Raw genomic sequence first — 19,878 nt, 5'->3', positions numbered from 1 at the left:
AAGGCATTAGATCCAGGTTCAAAATACCATTTGCATCAAGGCCATGTAGCAGATGAACTCAAGTGGATCCTAATACTTGTATATGATGAAAGCTACAATCACAATAACTTGGTTTCAGAAATGTTGGCATTGGCCATGTCCTTTTGCATAGGGAATGTTTCCTAATTCTAAGTCCAAGGCTTAGGTCAAATCCAACAGTCCACACAAACATTTTTTAGGGTTTTTATTTGTTTATTAAGTGTTTTAAGGTCCTAAGACCACAAACACAAACAAGGTACACAAACAAATATATACAATCACAATATATGACTCAAGTGAGTAAAGTAAAAATGGCATATACATAAACAAGTTAAATGATATGTATAGTGGAAAATGAAATGGTAAATGGCTTGAATTTAAATTGCATAAAGTAAATGACTTGAGATTAAAGCAATAAGAATAAAAATTAGTCAAATGTTAATTTATTAGATGTTAGTATTGTTTTTCTCTTTAATTGATTAAGACATTCTTTGGAGAACACTCAACCCTCTATTCACAAGCATGGATCTTGAACCAATACATCTTCCAAAGGAAGGAAAAAAGGTCAAGTTTCCATATAATACCATGAAAGGGGGGAGACTTACAATCCCACTTACTAGAATGTTATTCCTTTTGGGTCAAAATTTAGCGTTTGTTAAGCAATCGTAATTGGACTTATGTAGAAGTCTCAACTATCTGAGGCTGGGCAATAGAAATTTAGGCGCTAATGCATGTTAGAGATATGGTATAATGAACCACACTCCTAAAACATACCACACTCAAAAAGAAAATGATCAAAGGATGAACCTAATCTCATCCATACTTGTATTGGTTCATCTAACATAACTTGTTGATTAACAAATTAGCCTTAGGATATTGAGATGTCATTGGCCAATGGAAGGGATGGGATAGAATGGGATTGAAGATGAAGAGGAAGGGGAAATGAGACAAACAGAAATTGGTCATGGGAGGAATTTTATCAAATTAAAATCATTCATTCATTTTGGGAGATGAAATGTATTATTTCATCAATCCCCTAAATCAAATTATTTTAATCCAACAAAAGTCAAATCAACCTTTACCAAGGCCCAAACACATATTCAAACTTCACAAGTCAAGAAAAATGTCTCAACACAAATTATTCATAATTAATCAATTAAAAATCAAATTAAAATGCATTTAAATTAAATTATGTTTGATCAAAAACCTAAAACTTCTTCAAAACATCCAAATAAATAGCCATGAGATTTATCCTAGGTCAATGAAGGTTAAAGGACCTTAGACAAAAAAATTCATAATTTTTGAAATGTCAAAAGTATTTTTAAACAATTAAAAATATGCATAAAAACAATTAAATCATGAAAAATATCAATATTAATCCAAAAATAATTTTAACTCAGAAAATGAAAGAGAGAAATATTAGAATTTTTTTGGTGAAAGTCCAATATTTTTTGGATTTATAATGAAATTAACATGAATTAATTAAAAATGAAGTAATTAAATGAAATAATCAGAAATTCAAAAAAATGAGAGCCATTTGATCTCCCTCATTTCTTGATTTATATCCTTGCATTGAGGGCCTTAAACCCTAGATATGAGCTTGATAGAGCATAGGTGGGAATACACACTACCTACAAAAGCAACAAACTATATATTGACATGTTTTTTAGTATTTTGGTTAGTAATAAATAAAAACAAAGTATGATACAATCTAAAGTACTTGGTGACCTCTCTCAATGCAGATCCAATGAATCAAGGTAAAGAGACTACCATGGTGTGACCCCAATGCCAATGCATATGATGAGATGGCATGAGGGATCTTAGGGTCAAAATTGGGGTCTTACACTTGTCTGTTGGATTGCATCCCATTGGTCAGATTTTTTCAAATCTGAACTTTTACTTTTATTCTTAGGATTAGTCTATTCATCTTCTCCCACTTCTTAATGTTATTCTTAGGATTACTCTTTTCATAATTTCATTCCTTGTGATTTCAAAACTTAGACTTTATTGCAAATTAGAAACTTTGCCCTTATGTCATTGTACTTTAAAACTCTTTTCTTAAATCAAACTTGTAAATGAACTTTACAATATTGACTTAAAATTTCAAAAGACAAAAAGAAGTAACACTCACTCAGACTTTTAGGCCATCCGTGCCTCTTTTAAACAAGAACTTTGATTAAAACCAATCCACACATTTTGAAATTGATACCACAAACTACGAGGTTTTGATCCCTCATTTTTATGTTGGTACGTAGGCACAAGTCCGAAGGTTTTGTCAAACACAAAAATATAATTAATGAATTCTTTTCTCATCCCCACACTCTATTTGTTGCAAACATCTTTTATACCAAAAACACATACACACATAAAAAAGGGCTCCCTAGGAGTACCTAGGACACTTTGGGTGCTAACACCTTCCCTCTGTGTAACCAACCCCCTTACCTATAATCTCTAGTATTTTATTTGTTTTTATTTTAAAAAACTTCTTATCTTTGGGTTTTATTCGTACTTTTCCCTTTTCCTTTGGAAACAATAAAAGCGCGGTGTCGACTCTGGTTTTATCAAAGTTAAGTTTATCCATAACTTAATGGTCATGAATTTACCGCTTTAGAAATTAAGTGGCAACTCTGTTGGGGAGTATACAAACAATCAAATATACAATTATATACACATAGATCGGTATCAACACCAACAATAACGGGGATAGTAATTCAATTTGATAGTAGCAGCAACAACAACGTCAATAGATGTGTATCACCGTTGGTAATACGGTTAGCGAGCCTTGTCCCGTATGCATCTAATAAAGTTGTTCCCTATCAGTATAATGCCACCATGGTGGAGAATGGTCATCAATTTACCGCTACAAGGATCTGCGTGAATCCTGGCAGACTTACTTTATTTTTTTCCCTTAGTGTTTATTTCACTATGGATTTTCTTTTTTCAACAATTAGTCATTGATAGTGTTGTTTATTCGCCAGTGGATTTCCTTATAGTAGGCCTTTCCCCAGGTAGTCTAGCATTTTTTCTCTTTTCCTCAACGAGTCTTGCATCGCATGGCATTCATATCATAACGTTTCTCCATCAATTTTTATCTTTTGTATCATCATCCATTTATCTTAGGGATAAAAATAAGGTATTGTGTATCTAACTATCTTCAGTCCTTTTGATCCCGAAGAATTTCAGTCTTCACATCTCAAGGCTGAAGGAACTCAGATATGGGCATTTGTCATACCCCAATTTTTACCCCTAAGCTTTATAGCCTCTTAATCAAACATTTCATTCATAATTTCAATTCTTCAATGCCTAATGTGATCACCAGTATGGATCTAAGTGATTTTGGTCTTGATAACATCTCTTTGGTTGTTTGCTCAAGCTAGGGTATGGTATCTGACTCATTGTATCACCCATTACCTTGCTTTGTACTATTACTTTTGTTATCTTTAACTTGCATGGTCTCTTATCACTATGTACTTGGGTCAAAGGTATATATTGCATTTTCATCATTCATCACTAACTTCGTGCATTTAGATGGATTTTTGCTTTTGTGGTATGCTTGTATCTTTTGTATTTAGACGGTGCAAGGATTGAGAAGCTTGAAGATCAAAAGGAAGAATATGGTGGTCTTAATCATTAAAGGTTTATCATTTTTCATTGAATATCATAATGTGCATGCACCTCAACATCATTTGGTCATTATTTGTGCAAATCATCACAAGGAAATTGCTTCATTGGCTCTAAGACTAGAGGGGTTGATTTCTAAAGGTCATAAATTTTTCATAAAGCAAGATACGAATGTGGTTAGTTTTACATTGGACTCTAATCTTAATCACCTATAACTTCTCTTCACATGTCAAGAGCTAATTGTTTATGGAAAACCATGTTTGAAGGCAAAACATCTCAAGTTATCTAGGCTTTTGACCTAATCTTCAAGTTGAACTTCCCAAGGTCATAACTTGAACAATACTTATCATATCGAGACCATTTATTTTTCTCATATTCTCCAATTGATACCCTATATAATTTTGATTCATTGTTCAAAAATACATTTTGCTTGGTTTAGCTTTTGAGTTTGAAGGTCTCTCTATGTAGCGCCCTGATTTTCTCCCAACTTCAGTTGACCATAACTGGGTCAATTTTCATCCAAATGGAGTGGTTATTTTCACCAAATTAATCTTGAGGACATTCCTAACAAGTTTGCTTTTGATCATAAAGTACAACTTTGAGTGGAAGCCCTTTTATTTTGGGAAAACATTACATGTCATCTTTAGTTCCTAATGACTTTGGGAAAAACTTCAAAACATCATAAGTCCTTCAACATTTGGCCAAATGATGTGGTTCTTTTTGAAAAGTCAATCTGACAACCATTGTGAACATTTGATCTCCACACATCAAAGGCCAATTTTGAGTGGAAAAGGGTGAATGAGGTCCATACGTTATAGGTCATTTTTCCAAATTCACTACCCCATAACTTTCTCATTTTTGACCCAAATGAGGTGGTTCTTTTTGTTATGACATTATTTTTCCACCATCTAAAACTTTCACTCATTCTCCAAAAGCCAAGAATGCATAGATCAAGGTGAAATTGTCCAAAAGTGAAAAAATGAGGTTTTTATCTAAAGACTTCTTAGGTGTTTTCCTACTCATACACTTCAAAAATGGTTCATATGAGTTGTGTGCATCATTCTTTGAGGTTGATTCATGCCAAAACTCAAATTGGCCACCTTGTACCTTGCATTTCAAGTTATCCATTTATGTCACATAACCATTTTTCAAATTACACACTTTTGAGCTCAATTTTTTGTGCCATTCCAATATATACCAATTATGTGGTGTGTGTGCATCAAGGTATGCCATGGTTGAGGGATCAAACCATGACTTGTCTTCCAACCCGAGCCATGATGAGATTTTGGCCAAAAAAGTCTTTTCCCCCAAATCAATCAACCTTATTGCAATTGTACCTCAAACAAATCATGAGACGCCCATTTTCATTTGTTGTTTGCACTCACCCACGAGTCGTGCCATGCCTATGCCTCATATTCCTCAATTTTTCATTTTTCACCCTTCGGAAGCAAGTCACCAAATGATGCAAGGACAAGGACAACTGGCAACTATTTTGGATTCAAAATAGATTAGTGGAGAGTATAGTGTGTTTGCACACGCCATTAGCAAGGTACAAGGGCCATCTCACCAAAACTTGGTTTGCAAGATTTTGCAAAACTCCAATTTACCCTCTAACCTAATTGAAAGCATTCAGCAAATGACAAACACATCCTTCCTCTATAAATAAAAGCTTCTTCATTGCCATTATCAAGCTTGGATAGCCATTGAATCTCTGCAATTTTTCTCTCTGAACCTCTGAACTATGAATCGAGTTTCAAATCTCAAGCACCCTTAAGCTTTTCCTTTGGCTCAACAAGGTTATCTGAAGTATGGTGAAGGTGTGACAACTTGGAGCAAGCAAAATAATGACCTGCGGCGGAAGAACAAGTTCTCTGAAGTCAGTCATTCAAGTGATCTTCAAGAGGTATAAAACTTGACCCAAATCTTAATCTTTTTGATGTCATGCTGTTGGAAATTTGTTCCTGATAATCACCATACTATTTAATTTAATTTTCTTGAACTAAGTAGCATTTAATTTTGATTTGTAGCTAAGGGTTTCATATTGGTCCTACCTTTGATTTGCACTACTGGTTGTTCATAAATAATTTGGGATCCCACCATCTTGCTCGCCATGAAATTCTGAGTAACTTTGCTCTTTTGGGTTTTGCATTTTAAGATTGTTTTCATTTTCTCTAGAAACCGGCCAGCGCCCATGGTGGTATGGTTGTCTTCTCAGGAGACCACATGTATCTCCCTCCAAAATTCAAATTGGACCAATGGGAGTGTAACGTGTAGTTCCTCCAAATTTTGAATTTTGTTATGTTCCCATGCCATAAGAAACGCGTGTTATGGTGGACTACCATTGGATCCAGTGGCTCACACTGAGCAACCTCATTAATAAGGAAAAGGGACAGATCTGCACGCATGCTCGTCATAGACCTTTCTCCCCTATTTTCCACTAGATTACATTTTATTTAATTTTTCTATTTATTTTGATTATTTTTGTCTATTTAATATTTCTCAAACCATTTGGAATTTGGAAAACTGTCCATCATGAAAGTTGTTTGGAATAATTTTATCTTCCATAGTAAATTTATTTATTTTTGACCAATAGACAATTAAAAATCATTTTTCTCTTTCTAGGTTTAATTTTTAATGTATTTAAATCATAGTAATTTCATATTACATGATACAAATCCTAAATTTTTTGTGTATGATCCATATATAATATGTGATACTTTTACTTCTTTAAGCTTTCTATTTTGAGGAATTTTTCATTTAGTTTGATTTTTACGACTTATTATTTATTTATTTCCAAAGTTTGAAAACCATATGTGTTTCAAATTGGTTCCTAAATGATATATAGTTACATTTTTGGTTTCCATAGGTGATTGGTGACATATTTTGTGTTAAACACTTTTTCATTTGAAGCTTATTTCTTAGAGTTCAAAATTAGGGTTTTCCTTTTTGCCCCTTTTGCTTGGTTCAAGTTGTAACTTGTTCTTGATGCATGATCAATATGAAATGATTGCATCCCTGGTTTTAATATGAGATTTGGAAACTTTCTTATGTTGGAAGTTTCTTCATTTGAGCTCTTTCTCATGTAGTTCTCATTTAGATGTTGATTTTGATGTTATGCTTATTTTTTACTTGAGAATGGACCTCCAATCTTGATGCCTGATTTGTGTTTCCAGATTGATGTTTGTATGACATTTTGGAACATGTTTTCTTCTGACCAGTTTGAATTCTTTGGTCCTTTTCATTTATGTCACATCTCGAAGAAACGCGCACACAAAACAAAGTCGCCACCAATGTTATTTATCCCAAGAGAGGGAAAGGAAACACTGAGTAAACCTACAAAAGGATGAATCTAATGATCTCGCAACCGAAATATAGTTAAGGGAGTCGATTACAAAAGGGAAAGATATTAGCACCCCTCATGTCTGTAACATTCTACAGGATCCACTCTTGTTGTTCATATCAACAAAGTCAACCACGTTGGAAAAAAAAATGTCATAAACACTACAAGCAAAAACAGAGTTGAAAACCTTCCAATTTTCTTCCTTAACCAAAGCATCCAGAAAATTTAGATGAAACCCGGAGAGTCCTCCATTTGTCTTGAGATTATCATCAACCACAGATTTGCCAAAATAAAGGGTAGCAACAATACGTTCAGAATCAGTGACCTCCGTAGACACATGAAAAGGAACTTGAAGCTTGATGGGAATTCCCGAATTACATGAATACTCTTCCAAAGTTTGCGCCAACTGAAAATCGGGGAAAGGGAAGCCTCGCAAGGGAGGATCATAGAATTGTAGCAGAGTATGAAGTGTGTTGTGTTAATATTTGTTGAGAGGAGCTTTGAGGTATTCTACAATCTTCCCATAGTCTCTTTTGACAATCTCGAGATTGCCATAAGGGGATCTCGCAGCCATCTCAAGAAGGAAATCCAAGTTAACCTCAGGAAACATGTAAGAAATATATCCATCTCTACCAGTATCCATCTTTAGAGACAACTTAAATAACGAGAATAAAGAATTAAAAACACCTGGAAATACAAAGACATGTGTGTTAAGAGAATGAATATAAAAATTCTTATGAATGCAAATATAGTTTTAATGGATAGATGATGTGCTTGATAACTGGCTGAATGTCCCAAGCTCAAAAGTTCAACGTGATACATAGAAAATAGGGTATGATGAAGGCTTGTTTTGTAATACCCACCCCATCTCACATATAGGTTCTAATCAGAATAGAACTGGCTTCTAAATGGCAACCAGAGTCGATGGTTCTTATGATAACACTCTGTCTAGTGCATAAGGCATGCAAGACAAAAGCATTCTCACCAGAACCTCATCTGGGCATGGTATGCCATACAAACTCTTATGTGTCAAGCGCCACGATAGTTAACATGACTATCCACTCTAACATATGTGTCACTGACCTCAGTAGTGGGCTTTTTACCTCATAGTAACATCCCACCCAACCTGTAAACAGAAGATCCATCAACCAACACAACAACAATATCCAAAATATGGAGAGTAATAAAATGCAATGAATGCAATGATCCAGTAAAACATAAAGAAATAAACACCCAATGAAGAGAAAACAAACAAGAGCTAGGACTAACTTGCTTAGGGATATCCCCAGCAGAGTCTTTAGTTGTCGCATCTCGAAGAAACACGCACACAAAATAGAGTCGCCACCAATGTTATTTGTCCCAAGAGAGGGAAAGGAAAAACCGAGTAAACCTAGAAAAGGATGAAGATAATGATATCATAACCAAAAGATGGGTAAGGGAGTCGATTACGCGAGAGGAACGTATTAGCACCCTCATTTATGTAGTACTCTACAGGATCCACTCTTGTTTTTCTAATCAAAAGGTTGTGTTTATTCTAAAACTTAGTGACTAAAAGGGAATGCATGCGAAAGGACTGAAAAATAAAAAGAAAGTATTTATTATTGTGCTTCCTTAGGTTTTGCAACCCAATTCCTACGTATCAATAAAGAATCAGAGCACCGTAGTTCTTAAAAGTTTTGGTTTGTTGGTGCTTTTTATGGGTAACCACCCTTATTGAAAATTTTCATAAGAAAATCCAAGTGGAAAAAAAAGTTTGATTGGTTGAGTATTTTGTTGAAAGAATGCATCAAATGATCCACCTAAAGTAGGAGATATCTGAGTAATTCTCTCTTATTGTTGAAAGAGTTCAAGTAGTATTTATAATGTTTTTAGATTTTGATTTAGAAAAGGTTTTTATTTTAGAATGAATGCAAAAAGGAAAATGTAAAATCTAAGGGAATTATAAAGATAACCCTAATGTTGACATACAATAGTGGTCCTAAAGTTAGGATAAATGGGAAACATCTACCTAGATTAACATGAAAAAATTGACCTATGGTTAAGGATCAAGGGGTCTACCTAATATTGTTATGCTTGATTATCAAGGGGTCTACCTAAATCTTAACCATGAATGAACCAAAGAAATCATACAGGGAACATGTTATCCATACAAGGAAAAGAGATAAAAAGAAGAAGACAAATACATATCAAGTTATGGTGAAAGTAGAAATAAATCCACAAAGTAATCCATGTCAAGTCATGGGAGGAAATTAAAGAAATAAAAAAGTAATCCATATAAAGTCATGGAGGAAAAGAAAACAATACCCTATCAGGTCATGGAAGAACAGATAAAAGATAAACAATACCATATCAAGTCATGGAAGAATAGATAAGAGATAAATAAAAGTAATCCATATCAAGTCATGGAAGAATAGATAAGAGATAAATAAAAGTAATCCATATCAAGCCATGTAAGAATAGATAAGAGATAAATAAAATTAATCCATATCAAGTCATGTAAGAAGATAAGAGATAAATAAAAGTAATCCATATCAAGTCATGGAAGAATAGATAAAAGATAAACAATACCATATCTAGTCATGCAAGAATAGATAACAGATAAACAATAGTAATCCATATCAAGTCATGGAAGAATATTTAAGAGATAAATAAAAGAAATACATATCAAGTCATGGAACAATAGATAAGAGATAAATAAAAGTAATCCATATAAAGTCATGGAAGAATATATAAGAGATAAATAAAAGTAATCCATGTCAAGTCATGGATGAATAGATGAAAGTAAACAATTCATATCAAGACATGAAAGAATAGATGAAAGATAATTCACACAAGAAAGAGATAGAGGTGAATTATCAAGTCTAAATAGTCTTTAGTACATCACAAATTATCCCCAAATAGTCATATGTTGACAAATAGAAACTACTTATTCAAACTAGTAACGAAAGGGGGAGGCAAAGCTCAAATATGTGGTGAGTACAACTAAAGCAAATAAAGAAGTTATCAAACAAAAATGGGCAACCACATCAAATCAAAATAAGCATAAGGACATGTTTTATAGCTCTATAAGGTTATGCATACAAGGTTTAAGCATCAAAGGGTTCAAGGAAAGCACGCAAATAAGCATACTATTAAGCAATTATCTTAATGGGTCAAGTATCCAAACAAACATGTCATGAGAAGAGTGAAATGAAGGGAAGGGGATGAGATTTCATATATGGAATTAGAAAACACATTAAAGACCTATCATCATCACCTAAGAAAACTTGAGAAAGATTCTCAAACAAATCATATAAGTAAAAGCAACCACATAACCATAAATGGACATAAGTCCTCATGCAAGCAAAACAAGCAAAGATAAGGGATTTATGGAAGAAGGAAAAGACAAACATAAACATGTTATTCATATAAAAAAAGTCTCAAGATCAAGAATAAGTTCACATAGGCATTGAATCCATGGTATAAGCACCAAAGTACCCAAAGATCATGCAAAGTTGTAAAAAACAAGAAATGAACTAAATTTAGTTGAAATATGCGCATGGGCCCAAAGTAGGGGGTGGAGAAAGAGAAACTCCAAAGCCCACAATCCAAACCATTTAAAAATTTGATTAAAAACGTGACACTTGAAATAAAAAATAAAATGAACAAAAAGTATGTAACACGACATCAATTGGTCACACCATCACTGAAGTCACAAAAAGACAAAAATGTGCCCAACTAATCACCCGCATCCAACACTCATCTTCAACCTTGGCTCAAAAATGAAGATGCGTATGAGCCTTAATCCCATGCATCCTACAATAGAAACTTCTCAAACACACAACTCCATCAACAATGCATAAAAATGAATGGAATTAAAAGCAAAAATGCAGGTCTCATGGAGTAGAACAATATCAAATAAAGCAAATCTTAAAAATATAGATTCAACATGGAGAAAAGTGGTACGAAAGTTAGGCAAAACCAACTGTTTTAAGAAATTTCAGCAACTCAAACATTCCATATCCAGGTAAACAAACAAAACCATCATACTAAACCAACTTCATACAACATATTCCAGTTTTTCATGGCATATGCATATCAAAAATGAAGGAGATGAGGTGGGAAAATGTTTACCTAGTGGAGAAGATCCACTGCCTTTTGAACTTGATAGAGCTTCAAAAACCTCTCCAATAAAGCTTGGTGTTCCTCTGGAGGAAAGGATGAAGCAGGGTGAATGGTGAGAGCGAGCTTCTAAGAGAAGAAAAATCCTCAAGCTTCAATGTTGCAGTACTCAAGTTTTCTCTCTTCAGTGACACGCCCTCCTCTAAAATAGGTTAAGGATGTCTTATATATGATGCGTGTGATGAGGTGTGATATTTTGCAAGATGAAAGAACCGTTGGAGGGAAAGTTTGGTAGTTTTTGCAAAGATTGAAAATTGGTATGCAAGACTACATTTTGGATGCCAATCATGTTTGTTTTTTGTCATTTTAGGGAGCTTCAGGTGTAGTGAAAGGACTCAGGATTTTTGTGACTTAGAGCCAGTGGAGAGAGGAAAGGAGACAATAAAAAGATTTCCACTTTTGGCCTACTTTGGACATGATGTGCATGCACACAATACGTGTGTTGTTGGTCCAAACAAGGCAAGAAGTGGTGTGTTGTGGTCATGTGGAATAAGCCATGTTGTAAACAAACGTAACATCATGCACAAATCCAACAACAAGTGTGATAATGGAGATTAAATATCAGTCATGTTTAACCTATTATAGTACTAGGGTTTCATGGCCAAATGGAATGAATTAGGGCTCTTTGAAAAGAGGGAAAGGTGAGGAAAAGATTTGATGTTGGAGGAAATTTGAAACAAAACCTTGAGCTCCTTCAAAAATGGGCACGAAAATGGCTCCTTGAAACTGCATGTCAAAATATCAATTATAGGTTATTTAGTGATCCTGAGGTCCTAAATTGCCATGTCCAAAACTTGTTCCTTAAGCTACCAAATAGGAAAATACTTGAAGGAAAAGTGGAGAGGAGATAATGATCTGCAACTCTTATGTTGAGGTAAGATCCAAATGAAGCTTGCTACCTTATGAAAATTGGACATGAAATGGGTTGCTTGAGATGATCAAATACTTAGAATTTTTTTCACTAAGTATGAACCCAAATCAACAATCCAAGGTCATGACTTTAGAGGATGGTATCTTGAGTTGTGGCCAACCAATTGAGGTGTTCTTGGAACCAATGGAAAGAGGAGACTTGACACTATAATTTTCATGTTTGAAGCACCTTGAGATGGAGTCTCTAACATCCCTTAAAATTGCCATGAACATGCTTGGAAATCCTATTGGAACTGTTAGAACAAGACTTTGTGTTTACAATTCATCTAGAAGGTTTTGATGATAACAAAGGATGAAACAAATTGGTACCCTAACAAATTTATCTAAGTTTGCAAGACTCTAAGAGAAAAAGGATCACATAGACAAATATCTGACATCATGCAAGTCCATAATAGTCAACTTAGCATAAATTGAAACAGACACTCTGACTCTGAAGAAAACGAAGCTCACAGAGTCGGACGGTAGAAGACTCTGACACCATGAACCTAAAGAGTTCCACACAGTTGATCTGATGATTTGTACTCTAAAGAAGGCTCTACAAAAACACATATCAAGAACTTCTAAACTAAATCTACTCTTAGCAACTATCTGAAGTATACATGCTGAACAAGAAAATCTGAACTCCACGTACTCTGACTCAAGGTCAACCACAAAGACTTAGCTACAAAGTCTTTCTAGTTTTGGTATGAATTCTTAGTTGGAAAGAATTTAACACTCTCCAAAATGGCTATGGAAAGGACAACGAACTTAATGCCATTAAAAGTACATCATTGCCAAGATAATCATGAATGCCTCAGCTAACGGTCTCTTGTTCAAACCACTGTATAAAGGAAGGATCATCATCATACAAGGCACGAACCATACACACAAGATTATTGCAAACAAAAATTCTATATTCTCTTTCATTCTTGTTCAAATCTGTTCACACGAGTTGTTGCTCTAAGTGTGAAACAATTCAGTTCTTATATTTTGTTACTATTGCTTACCTAGAAGCACTAAACACTTCATTGTATTTTCAAAATAGTTGTTGAAAATCTCCTCAAGTGACTTTTGAGTCTGTAAACTTGAGAGGGCTAAGATATCTTTACTTTCTTAGACGTTTTAGTTGTAATCTTTCTAGATTATTGGATTAAGTCCTTGTTGAAGGAGAAATCATCTTGGCCGGGTGGACTGGAGTAGCTTTGAACTTCAAGCGAACCAGGATAAACTTTTGTGTTGATAACTCTATCTTTCGTGTGTGTTTTATTTGCAAAAGTTTTTATTATCTGGGAAACCAATTCAAACCCCCATTCTTGTTTTTCTCTACCTTTAATTAGTATCAGAGCTTTGACTCTATTATTTATTTTCAAATCAAACATTTAACAATGTAGAGAGATCCAACATGAGAAAAACACTATGGCTTACACCAATAAAAGAGACAGCTACAATGCCAAACTGCCAGTGTTTGATGGAGAATAGTTTTATTATTGGAAAGATAGAATCAAAAGTTTCTTTTTGGGTTATGACACTGACCTATGGGACATAGTTACAATCGGCTTTGTACCACCTGTATCTGATGTTGGTATTGTTATTGCCAGAAATAAAATGACTGATGATCATAAGCGTGATTTCAAAAATCACCACAAAGTAAGAACAATAATGTTGAATGACATATCCTATAATGAATATGAAAAGATCACCAACAGGGAAACTGCTAAAGAAATACTTGACTCTTTAAAGATGACCCATGAAGGCAACTCTCAAGTCAAAGAGACAACGACTCTGGCTCTAATTCAAAAATATGAAGCTTTCAATATGGAGGACGATAAAGCTATAGAGGTAATGTTTTCTAGATTTCAAACATTAATTGGAGGACTCAAGATTCTGGACAAGGGTTACACAACTGCAGATCATGTTAAAAATATTGTCATAAGCTTGCCAAAGAAGTGGAGACCTATGGTCACTCCCTTAAAACTATCAAAAGATTTGAACAACATAAGCCTGGAAGAACTCGTCGGCTCCCTCAGGAGTCATGAGATAGAACTTGAGGAATATGAGCCCAAAAAGAAAAGTAAATTTGTGGCTCTGAAGTCTAGGTCTAAGAGACGCAAACCAGAAAGGAACAAAGCTCTCCAAGCTGAAGAAGAATAAAATGATAACTCCGAAAAGGATGATTTTGATGATGAAGAAGAGTTATCCCTCTTAACTAGAAGAGTCAAACAACTACGGAGAAAAAGAAATAACAACTTCATAAGACCAATACATAAGGGAGATCACTTAGAATCTACTTCCAGAGGCAAACCAAACAAAGAGGTAACATGCTATGAATGTAAAGAACCAGGACACTATAGAAATGAATGCCCAAAGCTCAAGAAAGACATCTCAAGAAAAGAAGGATTCAAGAAAAATTCCTTTAAAACCAAGAAGGGACTCATGGCCACCTGGGAAGGTCATAAGAAAGAGAATTTAATATTGAAGAGTTATTTTTTAATATCTCTCATTCTGACCTTGAATCTTGTTTATCTGAATCTCCAAGTTCATATCAGAAACATCGACAAAAATTCAAGGCTTTAAAGAAAGTCCTTGAAGGAACCATTGAAGAATGTGATAAGCTTGAGATGGAAGTTTTCGAATTAAAAGACAACATTTTGGTTTTGGAAAGAGAAAAAGAATCTTCAACTAAACAATTTTTAAAACTTGAAGAAGTTTTATCTCAAGCCCCACAAATTTCTAACACAATAATATACAAATTTGAAAAAAGCTTTTCAAAAGCTTGTGAAAAACGGGCTAGAGAAAAGCAGAATGGCTTCTATGATTTATGGAGTTAGTCAGAATAAGAAAAGAGGAACATGATATGACTCTGATGAAGATGAGAAAATACCTTCTGCAAATGATAAACCTAAATCCCCTCTTTCTTATCACTACACACATGCACAAACACAAAATTTTACTAATGCAAGAAAACCCAAAGTTTCCAAAAACTATGGGAGAACTAATCACAGAGGACCCAAAAGATTTTAGGTACCAAAGGATAAAATAGTTTATGTTGCAGATATCCTATGCAGTAGAGTTAAGACACCAACCATGGTACTTGGACTCAGGATGCTCGTGATACATGACGGGAAGAAAGCATATACTCCAAGGTCTGGAACTTAAAGATGCTGGCTTTGTAGGCTTCAAACGAAATCGGAAAGGAAGAATCACAGGCTCCGGAGCAATTAGTAATGGATCTCTTCCCTCTATCTCTAGAGGTTTTTACATAGAAGGATTAATGCATAACCAGTTATCCATAAGTCAATTAAGTGATAACGGTTATGATGTAATCTTCAATCAAAAAACATGCAGAGTAATTAATCAGAACAATGGAACAGTTCTTTTCACTAGCAAGAGGAAAAATAACATTTACAAAATTAATGTTTCAGATCTAAAATATCAAAATGTAAAATGTTTAATGTCTGAAAATGAAGAGCAATGGGTATGGCATAGACGCTTGGGTCACATTAGTATGAGAAGGATTTCTCAGCTAAATAAACTCGAGTTAGTCACAGGTCTATCTAAACTGAAGTTTTCTTCTGATGCTCTTTTTGAGGTGTGCCAGAAAGGAAAATTTTCAAAAACTTCTTTTATAAAGAAAAATGTTGTTTCTACCTCTAAGCCTCTAGCACTCCTTCACATTGACTTGTTTGGACCTGTTAAGATAACTTTAGTTAATGGAAAGAATTATGGACTGGTCATTGTTAATGATTATAGTCGCTGGACATGAGTAAAATTTCAAAAGCACAAGAATGAGTAACACTCTATATACACTAGTTTCTGTTCAAAAGTGCAAAACGAATTTGACTCTAAAATCATCAGAGTCATAAGTGATCATGGCGGCGATTTCGAAAATAAGTTTTTTGAATAACCTTTTAATTCAAATGGAATATCCCATGATTTCTCCTGTCCTAGAACTCCACAACAAAATAGGGTTGTAGAAAGGAAGAATACAACTCTCCAAGAAATGGCCAGAACATCGATCAATGAAACAAATATGGCTAAACACTTTTGGGCTGAAGCAGTTAATACATCATGTTATATTCAAAGTAGAATCTCTATGAGACATATTCTGCAGAAGACACCTTATGAACTGTGTAAGGGAAGAAAACCCAACATTTCCATCCATTCCAGAAAAAGAAGAAGTAAGTCAAAATGTTTGTTAGAAGCTTTATTGTGGTATGATAGGCTCTCTTCTCTATCTGACGGCTACACGGCCAAATATTCTCTTCAGCATTTCTCTTTGTGCCAGATTCTAATCAGATCCAGGAGAATCGCATTTAACAGTAGTTAAGAGAAAAGGAACACCTAACCTTGGCCTGATGCATGAGAAAAAATCAGAGTATAGGCTCTATGGATATTGTGATGCAGATTATGCCGGAGACAAATTGGAACGAAAAAGCACATTTGGGAACTATCAATTTATAGGAAACAATCTTATATCTTGGGCCATCAAAAGATAGTCAACCATAACACTCTCTATTGCAGAAGCAAAATATATCTCAGATTCATTATGCACTACTCAGATGCTCTGGATGAAGCATCAACTAGAAGATCTTCAGATATGTGAGGGTAACGTTCCTATCTTTTGTGATAATATTTCTTACATATGCTTAAGTAAGAAGCCTATTCTAAATTCCAGAGCAAAACACATAGAAACAAAACATCATTTTATCAGAGGCTATATTCAGAAAGGGGTAATTTCTTTAAAATTCATAGATATAGACCACCAATAGGATGATATCTTCACAAAACCCCTTGCTGAAGATAGATTCTCATTCATTCTAAAACATTTAAGCATGGAAAGTTCCCCATAATGAGTCAAATATGTGCTTCTCTGAAATGCAAAAATAGGCTCTAACTTAATATCTGGTGTCTATATCTGACTCTGATATTTCTACCAGTTAGAAGTTATCCGAATCAGAAATCCTGAGGACCCAATCTAAAGGTATTCTTGAAGATCAGATATATCAACACGTGGCCTCTCTTGGATATGACCTTGGATCTTCTAGACAACTGTCTATCACAAAACTCAAGAGACAGACTATTGAGATCTCCTCGAGTAGTGTGCAAATTTATGGGATTAGACATCCATCATTAGCTGTAATTAATTTTCCCCTTAGCGTGTCAACTCAATTTTTGTGCCATTATTCAATTGTTGTTTAATATTCCCATGAAATGGTGTCGTTTTTCATGCGAATCTTGTGTACTAATACTTGTCACAATTGTCACTTTCACACTTTTCACTCACTTCCTACACAAACTATCACTCTCAACTCTCTCTCATTCTTCAAGCATTCTTCAAGTGTTCATCAGTTTATTCTTCATTTACTACATGGATTCTCAACAATAGTTAGTATACAACTTCTCCCATCAGATGAAATCAACGGAACAACATTCAACCTCTTCCCAGCAAACAACTATTGTAACCGCTTCCATTTCCACTCCCATCTACAATGAACCCCACATCTTAGATCGTCCCCCTCACATTCATCTTGTAACTCCATTCGATAAACTTGAAGTTCTCTGCAAATCGTTGGTAGATTTTGACAATATGAAGAGAAATGGGATTGACTTCACAAAGGAGTTGAAAAAGAAAGATTGGGAAAACTATTTTCAAAGACTCTATGGTCCAATCTACACCTATCTGGTCAAGGAATTCTGGAGATTTGCAGATTCAGATGACCACTGTATAGTCTCACATGTTCTAGGGGTGAAAATGGTGATCACTGAGAAGTCCATAGACAAACTTCTGAATATGGAGAAAACAGGGGGAAGAAGAATTTAGAACATAAACCCTAGGGAAAAATACATGTCCCAGGAGATTATCCCAACAATCTTCAATCAAAGCGATGAATGAAACTCGTCCAAGAACAAGGAACTTCGCCAGAATCTAAGGGTTTGGCTGAAGATCATTCTCGGGACTATTCATTATCACCCAACATCCAACTCGTCATACTACATCAACACTGACCAAAAATGCTATCTCTACTGCCTACACAAAGGGCTCAAGCTAAATTTGCCAACTTTGTTGTTCAAATATCTGAGGGACTCTGTCAGGGATACCAGAAACAACATGAAGCCCAGAACATACATTCCCATGGGAAGGCTGATCTCCAATGTTATGATAGAGAGCGGCTTGGTGGATCATTTGATTCTCCACAATCTGACAGAGGATGTGACAATCGACACCGGAAGGCCTTTGAATTTAAGGAATCTGAAAAGCATGGGAATCATAGAGAAATTTCTGGTCAAGCCTTCTCTGGAAACCTCCTGGGAAGCTCTAAAGGATAAGAGGAAGATACCCAACAGTCTCTACCTGTTCTCCAAGATAGACCCTTCATAAGTTATCGCCTACTATCTATAGGATTTGGCAAATCAAGGGGTAGACATCTCTGATTTCTTGGTAGATTGGCTACCTGAACATCCACCAAATTTCCTGAAGAGGATGAGAGATCCATCTAAAAGAAAGTCAAAGAAGAAAGCTCAGAAGCTGAGGGAAACATATGTATCCAGACCACATGTGCCTCTAGTCTCCACCTCCTCTCCAAGTAAGTCTCAACCCTCTGACTCTCCTACTTTACAATTAAGGCAAATGTTTTCTTCTTTACCTCAACCTTCCCCTATATATAGACACTCTGAACCTACAACCTCAACCACAAATCCCTCTGAAACACCCACATCTAACCCACCATCACCTCCCCTTCAAAACTTCAATCTCACCACCACAACTCTGCATATATATGAATCTCAACTTTTTAATGAACCCATATCACCACCCTCCTCCACACCCTCATCCCCACCTTACTCTACCATATCCTCTAATTCTAACCCATCTGACCTTCAATCCACTACTCTTGCTCAACTCCAGCCTCGCACCCTCTCCGCCCAAAACCCACCTGAGCAAGAAACCAACATTCCTTCACCATATGAACAACCACCAACACCATCCTATGAACCTCACATAGAAACCCCCTCTGAAAACCTCATTACCCATCAATCTGAACCTCCAACTGAAACCATCCTCATACCACCAACAACTATATCTCCCACCTCTGAGACTGAACCCACCTTTCCCACCCTAGAAGAGGCAGTAGCCTTATTTGCTGAGTCTCTAGTGGAGAAGATCAAATCGCCATCTGAAAACTCTAGAATCAGTGATGATCCCTCTGTTGTGAGGATTCACTGGAATAGAGTGATCATATGGATCATATCTGAGGCTTTCAAACTGAAAGGCCTCTCTTAAAAAGTCTGAAACGACTTCATCAAAGAAGTTGGAGAGAGGTTACAGGACCGTTTGGCCATAGAGGAAGAAGAACGAGCTCGCAGATAAGTTGAGGAAAAGGCTCATTTAAGAGAAGAAGAAAGTGCAACAGAAGCTGCAGAAAAGGCTGCCACTAAGGCCGCTGCTATTACTGAAGCTGAAGCCAAAGCTAAGGATGATGCTGAAGAAGAAGCACGCATAGCTGCGGAAGGTGTTGCCAAGGCTAGGGATGATGGTCTGATTCAGGGGGAGCAATCTCACTCTGATTTCGCTCCTCTAGTGATGAAGACTCTAGAAGAACTACAGAAAGGGCAACAGATTGTGACAGCAAGATTGGATCAACAGGACTCCATCAACTCCAACATTCAGAACCTGCTGACTCAGTTGCTTTGGAGGATGCTGCCTCCTCCGAACCCTTAGGCACTTAGGATTTTCTTGTTATTTTCTCTACGTGCTTATCTTCCATGTCTCCTCTAACTGTTTTCCCTCTGTTCTTTATATTTTGTCATCTTATTTGTACTTCTCCTTCATT

General features: G+C 35.5%; 1 protein-coding gene across 1 annotated transcript; it reads left to right on the top strand.

Moving 5' to 3' along the window:
• The first annotated feature begins 18,530 nt into the window (after nt 1-18,530).
• On the top strand, nt 18,531-19,328 carry LOC127137255 (uncharacterized). Its single transcript, XM_051063729.1, has one exon. The coding sequence runs from the start codon at nt 18,531-18,533 to the stop codon at nt 19,326-19,328; it is 798 nt and encodes a 265-aa protein (XP_050919686.1).
• The last annotated feature ends 550 nt before the right edge of the window (nt 19,329-19,878 follow it).

Source organism: Lathyrus oleraceus, chromosome 4 (assembly GCF_024323335.1).
Source record: "Lathyrus oleraceus cultivar Zhongwan6 chromosome 4, CAAS_Psat_ZW6_1.0, whole genome shotgun sequence".
Taxonomy (NCBI): domain Eukaryota; kingdom Viridiplantae; phylum Streptophyta; class Magnoliopsida; order Fabales; family Fabaceae; genus Lathyrus; species Lathyrus oleraceus.
Note: the sequence above shows the minus strand (reverse complement) of the source record. Positions and strands in the feature narration are given on the sequence as shown.